This window comes from Morone saxatilis, unplaced genomic scaffold (genome assembly GCF_004916995.1).
Source record: "Morone saxatilis isolate NCDOM2014 unplaced genomic scaffold, NCSU_SB_2.0 Contig10, whole genome shotgun sequence".
Classification (NCBI taxonomy): domain Eukaryota; kingdom Metazoa; phylum Chordata; class Actinopteri; family Moronidae; genus Morone; species Morone saxatilis.
In genome coordinates this window covers 8,497,950-8,506,010 of record NW_023339652.1, presented here as the reverse complement: position 1 = coordinate 8,506,010, position 8,061 = coordinate 8,497,950, and the positions used below count along the sequence as shown (strand labels likewise).

At 37.7% G+C, this 8,061-nt stretch overlaps 1 protein-coding gene across 1 annotated transcript in view; it reads right to left on the bottom strand.

The window, feature by feature from the left end:
- The window catches only part of plxna4 (plexin A4), a gene marked incomplete in the record, with an annotated part of 222,275 nt that overhangs the window by 35,777 nt on the left and 178,437 nt on the right, over positions 1–8,061 (bottom strand). Inside the window, 3 exon segments of the mRNA XM_035677636.1 lie at positions 4,542–4,776; positions 5,524–5,670; positions 6,067–6,306. Of these exon segments, the coding sequence (XP_035533529.1) occupies positions 4,542–4,776; positions 5,524–5,670; positions 6,067–6,306 (622 nt within the window).

The following is an 8,061-nucleotide window of genomic DNA, read 5'->3' as shown; positions in this document are numbered from 1 at the left end:
ATCCTAAAATTAATTAACTGAAAACGATAGAGACGCTGTTCGTATTTCTCTCCAAACCAGTCAAAAAACAAATTAAAGTAAATCAAGTGGAGAAACAAAAGAAAAGAAATGAAGTCCATTATCACCCAGTTGGAGGGACATTTGAATATGAACAAGCCTCATAAATTGACAGGTCGTCTTGTGATCCATTAAAGAGAATGATGGACCATTACCTCAATTTATTCACTGCCCTCGTGGGATTGGCACGTCCAATCCTGAATGAGAAATTTCTCAAGAAAATGCAATAATTAATTATATGGTTATTGTAATAGTAAATTAAATTTCGAACTGTATGAGGTGATGTATATGCAAAGTTAGGAGCAACTATAATGAAAAGCAGCAGGTTTGTCTTAGGCCGCTTGATAGCTGCTTATTGTTTTATTGAGTAGTGTCGAAGAATTTAAACTTAATTATTTTGACTGTGGGCTTTGTGGATAGTAGAAAAATACCACAGGTTTGAATGGAAGATCTGTGCTGGAGTTTTACTAGAAACATTTGTTATCAGACTTTAAATTTAAAAATGCATATAACAGGCAATTCAGAAAAATTGCATTGCGGAAAGATATAAAATAGAGTCTGTGCATGGTGCCAGCTCAAATAAAGCGTGCTTCTTGTAACATTTGAAATTTGTTCCTTGTACTGTTTAAGCGTTATTCTTAGCAGTCAAAAATCAACTTCCTTCCCTCTATTTTAACCAAGCCATAATTCTAATTTATAGCACCTGAAACCCATTATTTATTTGGCTTTTCTGACTTTTGTGTTATTTTTTTTTCTTTCCTCTCCTCGCCAAATTTAAGAATACTCCTTCATTATCTGACTGTTATCCATCTTCTATCAAGTTCTCATTTACAGAGCAAATATCCATTATGTTTCAACGGAGCACTTCATAATCTAATTTGCTTTGGTATACTCTATTGTTGTATGAGTTCACTCGCGCATACCTGTCAACCTGCCAAATCAAGCTTTTGACAGATGTTCAAGACGTGGATTATCCATCCGACTGGAGCAGAATCTGGAATGACTTGCAAGTAGTAAATCCCCGTGTCCGCTATTAGCCTATCATGATACCTATCACCATTGATGGTCCATCTCATGCCCCACGTCCTATCTCACAAGAATCATAACTCTCGGAATGAGCTACTTCTAGTAGATTCCTGAGGTGTATATTTAGTATATCATTGAGTTCGTTTTATCCTGAAATTGAATTCCAAACATATAAATGGATGCCACAGTTAATCACCTATATAATTTAGGTAGATCAAATAATTAGGAAACAGAACCATTGCAATAGAAAAACATTGCTGAACGATATACACTTACCATGTTGAATGCCTTAGTACTCTAATAACTCACGCTTAGATCTTATTATGTCATGTGCAGATTTGTGAACTTTAATTAGTATTGGTGACAACAGGTAAAAAATATCATTAGTACAAACGGAAATAAAACGTTCTAACCAGCGTTGCACGATGCTCTAAGAAGACAAATTATTTAACACAATCTGTCTCAATATAAATCGATAGGTATCTGTGCGCGCCACTCCCAGTAGGTTGGTGTTGACTCCAAGCCACTCATAACCTACGAAACAAAACGGATCGTGTGGAAGGAGAATAGAGAAGGAAGAGATACATAATGGAGTAGCTTGAACAAGATGGAGAAACATGTGATGGACTAATTATTTGTGAAAATGTTAATCATCCGTTATTCAAAATTAGTTGTACTTACTGACAAGTATTAATTATTGCAAATAACATCAGAGTGTGTGGACCGTGTGGATTCATTATATCAGGCACAGTACTCTATCATAGAGGTAAACAATTCGCCTGGCAGATTAGCCTTTCTATTAATGTAAGAATGAGAGCTAAAATGATGCAAACTATACATGCAATCTATGTTGTGTCACATTAATATCTACCCAAAATAACTGTGAGATTATAGTGTGATAATTAACTCCGGGATAATTGTTTTAGTGGGACTGCTTGTTCATAGTAAACAAAAAAAGCATTTTTGACAGAACTGACAAACAGACACTCTCTTCTTCATAAAAGACAGATTGGCAAGTCGCGGTATAATACGACCAGTGAGTGAAAGAGCAAGCTCCAAACAAAGTCCGTACACCATATATAACTGAAGATTACGATACATTGGGAACAGCTAGTGTTCGTTTCCAATTCCTCACCGAATTTGGCAGTCGAAAAACAAGAACAGGAATAGAGAGTCAGCAATTACAGATTGGAAAATAGCAAATAGAGAAATAAGAATGAAGTCATACTAATATAGCCACAGTTGGTTATTTCTCAGTTTAAAGATGAATCAAGAGGAAAGAGAAGAAGATACATAGCATAATGGCCGAGGAGAGAATAAGTAAGAGCAGAGATACAGAAATCATATGAGATCTCCATTAAGAGAATGATGGACAACACGCTGAAATCTATAATCACTGCCTGCTGGGGTTTTGTGCAGGTGTACCAATCTCAGATCCCGTTGATGAGATATTTCCCAGTATAAATATAGAGAGAGAGCAATGAAGTTGATATTTATTGTTTGATGTGAGAGGTATGAAATATACGCTCTGTAAACATGCTAAGTTGAGGTGGAGCGATAAGTAAAAAATCATGACAAAGTATGGATCCTAGAGATGAGAACCAAGCAACATGGCTTGTTTATTAAGGCTCTTGGAAATGCGTTGCTTAATTACGAGTGCACTCAATCTCCTTGTATTTTGTTCCGAGAATTTGATTAATCTTATATACTCGAGACATGCCTAATGTTTTCCTCTGAGACTGTGCCGATATTTAAGTGCATAATTACCTACAAGGATTGATAAGGTACGAAAAATGTTTTCAGTAAACCTGCCAGATCTTCCATCACCTGTGGTTATAGATTTGGTCTACTTCATGTGCAGCGACTATGTCCGAGGATAACATTTTGCGAGTTATCAACGTTACCTATATAGTTTAATTATATATCATTATCGCAGAAAACAGTGCATTCAAAAAAATTGTTCATACGACGGAAAAGATTAAAGAAAGTCACGACCAATCATAAAGAGGCTGCTCTAAGACAGAGAATGCCCATGCCTGGCTCATATATAAGCTCGTGCTATGCTCTTGACATTTGATTAATCTTGTTCCTTGCTAACTTTGAGTTAAGCGTCTCATTCCCATATAGACACAGTCTAACATTTATACCGAATTAAAAACTCACTTTACCTTTAATTTTCGCCTCTATTTTTTACCTAAATCAAACTTGGTGGAACAATCTCTTACATCAAGGGATTTGCCTGAACCAGTTGTCCTTATCCTGCCGGTCTATGTGTGGATTTATTGTTGTCCTCTTATTCTCTCCTACTCTTTTAACTGGAACGACGCACCTGCTCAATTATGGCTCCGCATTATTAAAATGTCTACATTCGTGGTCTTAATCTGATGTATCTCATTACATTTGATAAAATATCTTTCGAGCACTAGTTGTTATCATCTTCTCTCACTTGAGCGAAGCTTCCACCTTGTATTTCAAGTCCTGCTCTATAAATTCATAGAGTGGAGAATAAATACCAAGCGACTGTTCCCTATCAGATATGAATCGCTGGTTAGTTATATTAAATAGAGCCGCCGCTCCTGATTTAAAGGGCGTGCCGGAATCATGTGCTTTTTTATTGCATGTCTTGTCTGTCAATCGCATATGTTGGTCCAGTCTCATAATAAAGAAGGGCATCTTGTTTTATTTATTTAACAATCAACACACCTGTAACAAAGACAACTACCTAGTCGTCCAAATCTTATAATCAACACTACTTGTTCACAAGACCTATTCATTTTTGTGGTTATATTGGTATATATGCTCATTTTAGCTACATCATTATGGTCAAAACATGACGAGTGATCAACACTGAGCATACTTCGCGAATGTGTTTGTCATTCTGTATGTTCAGAACGAAGTCCGCGAAATAACAGGTACATAATAACACACTTGTGTTATTATTGCCAATATTATGAAAACTTGCAGTATAATACACTAATGTTAAATAGGATATTTATTATATCAACTTTCTATACCTATAGTCTTCGTCCACTCCACCTCACTCACAATAACATGTTCCACAAAGAGTATGAACGCATCTTATAGCACATCCCTGATAGGACACTATGTATATATATATATATATAGCAGCACTGGGTGCTAATACTGAATACTATTAAAACTGTCTAGCACATACTCTATTAACTCACTCCTGAACAAGTTCACTCTACAAATGCTGCTTTTATTTATGTCATATCTGATTAGCTTCTCCCAACATATTGATTCCATAATCAACTTTTAGTATTCATAACAAAGTTATAAATAGAAAATAATTTTTGTACTTTCACTAAGATTTGACATTTTGCTCTGAATGAGTGTGCTTCTTTAAATAGAGTAAATCAATGATTTAAAAAGTTTTGAATATGTCAAAGGCAGCAAATCCATACAACCTACTACACACGTCAGCATCAAACTCTTACCCTCTTTGCACTCCAGAGCCACACGTGACTCAAGGTTGTCCATTTGCATCTGCAGCCTCTTCAAGGTCAGGTCACTCTCACGAGATTTGCGCTTGTAAGCAATGAGTACCACCACGATGAAAAGGATGAGCAAGGCACCAGCTGCAGCAATGCCAATGATTGCCGTGCTGCTGAGTGGGCTGTCCGACGTGATGTGTACCACACCCGGGGAAAACTCGATACCACCCACACGTGCCTTGTGATAGTGAAAGATAAAGAGGCAGATTTTAATTACTGCATGCACATAAATACACATTTTATTTCATTAAAAGGTTTTCATAAAGAAGGGCCATATGTTAGCATCTTGTGTGGATATGAGAAATAGAGGAGAAATACATGGCAATCAAACTCACAAGGAAGTATGGTGTTCTTCAAGGTAAAACATATCACAAATATTTATGAACCATAAAATAATATTCACTTTTAGGTCCAAGAAGCATTTCTCTCTCTTTAAAATCACGGTCAAAAGTCAGACAGTCAGACATATTGATTTGCATTCAAATGTGTACACGATTTTGTTTATTTGTGCATCTACTAACTGTTTTACAGTAATGTGTCCCTCTCTGTCTATGATGGTTCAGGTGGTAACGTCAGGAAGCGTTTTGTTCAAAGTGGTCCCTCTTAAAACCACAAATGGAATCTTTATTGAGTTTGCCGGGGCCCTAATCCTTCTTATTGAAGGCTTATTTGTTTGTCTTTTGTCTGCTTGTGGGCAGTAACAGGAACCACACAGCTGATTGGATTAGAGCCGTCTGTCTCAAAGTGGACAAGAAGATGGATAGAAAGCAACATGAGGAATGCCTGTCTGTCTGTCACAGTCAATCGATTTGTAGGTCTCTCTGCTTTCTCCTCCACTATGGTCTGCCTATCTGTCATGTGACTCTGTCATTGTGTGTGTGTGTCTCTTTCTCTTGTCTTTGTAAGCATGTGCTGTGTCACTCACCAGGACCTTGTGTCGTCCCGTCAGGTTGGGTGACTCACAGAGCAGTTGGGTCTCTGACACTGTTAACATGCAGGGCTTCTCACCAATTAGAACTGTGTAGTTCAGCTTTCCATTACCACTATTGGTCGGTGGAAGGAAGTTCCGCCCCTGTAGGAATTAATTCATGCATAATTAGAGTTTGTATTGTTAAAGGTATGGGTAATAAATGGTTAAATAGTCTACATTATAATCTGCAATACGGATATGTATATGATTAGTATAGGCAGAGCTACTTTTACTGTTAATATGACACTGGAGTTGTTTCCGATAGTCTTACATACAGTCATCAACATATGCTGATTATTTTTATTTTTAATAATAATTTGTTTCACACATGTTCTGCTTTATTTGCTAGTTTTTAATGAATTAATCATTAAGCAGAATTCTGTCAAATGCAAACAATGCTCAAATGATCATGGAGTAAGTAGTACAAGTCTACCAGAAGTCAATAAGCTGTCATCAATACTAATTGTAAATAAGTGTGTGTGATAACTACCCTCTTACCTTCAGTATAATGGGTGATCCGGGTTTGAGCTCCAGCACCCCAGACACACTGAGTGGTTCAAACTCAGGATTTGGGTAGTAAATAAAATTGGTGTTGTTGAGTGCCATCAGAGCCTGCACATCATCCAGTTTAAAGCCAAACTCATCAGGTCTTTCAGGCACCTCTTGCTGCCTGGCCAGACTGATTGACAGCTCTGGGGCTTGGCACAGCATGGATGTCGGGCTCAACACCTGGCACAACTGGCAGAAGACAGACAGAGACGGGAGTTATATTTATGCATGAATGAACATATCTTGTGCACAAGAAATTGAGCGCTAAGTGGAAGCCGAGAAATACGAATTGAAACAAAAATAAACATACAGAAAATGATGCTTCATTTTTTCATCAGTCTGCATTATTTATATCATTTTTAATGGCTGGATCTCAACATACCTATTATATTATAATATTATAATGCATCCTTGCAACTAAAGCAATGACAAACTGGCACTTGAACATGCACTAAATTTACTATATGCCAAGACATCCCATCAACAGTTATTGGGCATCTTTTATGTCACAGGTTTCACTAAGCTACCACTGGAGACTCAATTCCAACTGGAAGCTCCTCTGTTTCAAAAAGTGCAAAGAACCACCTGTTGTAGTATTTTCCTTATATAAAGCCACCAAATGAAGGGCAGATAGAGAGCATGTCTAGTCTCACCACAATCAGGCTTTGATGTGTGAAGCTTCAGGTGTGACAACTAGGTCTTACCCTTCCTTCATTACCCTCCAGAAAGACACCCCCACCCTCTCACTTATTTATTCCCTATCCTGTTATTCTTCTCTGTGATCTTTTCTTCCTTCTTTTGACACATTCTTATTCTGTCACTCATCTGTTTCTATACCACTTTACTGCTCAATTACAGTGTCTCTTGTTTTGTGTTTTTCTGTCTTTGCTCTGGTCTTTCATTTGACACGTTATGTGATTTAAATTCTTCTTCTTTATTCATACCTCTCAGCTAGTAATATACACAAGTGAAGATTGTCCGATCTATCATTGTCATGCCACACGCCCTCAAATATCCCTCTAACATCTCCATTCCTCTCTGTCTGTCCGGGCATTGACAAATCAACCACCAGCACAGGTCTCATTCACAGACATTTCCGCCTCATTCACAGACATTTCACATTTCCGCAGTAACCTCTGCCACACAGCCACTTCACACTATTGCTTGTCACTCTAATTGGCTCCTTGAACATCAAACTTGACAAATCCTGCAAGGTCTTTGGGACATCACTGCCATATATCTTGCACTGACAGAGAAAGGTTACTGCCAAAAAAAAAAAAAAACTCCTCCTCTCTGTGGACAAATGTTGCTTGAAAATGCTTTGGATGTTTATTTTTGTTTTCCTCTCATTCAGTGCAAAACTGAGCTGTGTCAGACATACAATTCAGGTTCAATTCAGGTTACTGTCTGTACAGTAGCAAGAGATACAATGCCCTGTACAGGCATATGTGAGCACAGATGTTAAACGTAGTGCAAGGTCATGCTCAAATGGACCATGAAGATAGCATTACTGCCTTTTGTTACTCCCTCTTCTTTCAATCAGATCACAGAGACCCTTGTATAGCTTTATCTATCCTACCCTGGTTGAAAGGGTGAATAGATGGTAGATGAACTTGATAAGGGGCAATCTTTGTGGTTTTTAGTTCAGTGTCAAAACTTCTCTATTGTTACAAAGGTGTGGAGAGGAATTACATCATTCTCGAGTAATTCAACTGCAACCTGTTGATTTTCACAGCGCCCTCTCAGTGTTCTGAGGTTTTTCCTTGACCCATTTACCTAAAAGTGGCACCGAGACATTTAGTCACGCTCTGGAAAAAAGAAAATTACTCTGACATTCACTATGGCGGACTTCCTTTGGGACATCTAGCTGAAAAGAGAAGTTATGGACTTAAAAATACTAGTGGAAGATATTTCCCTGACTTTGTGTGTGGGTGTGCGTGTGTG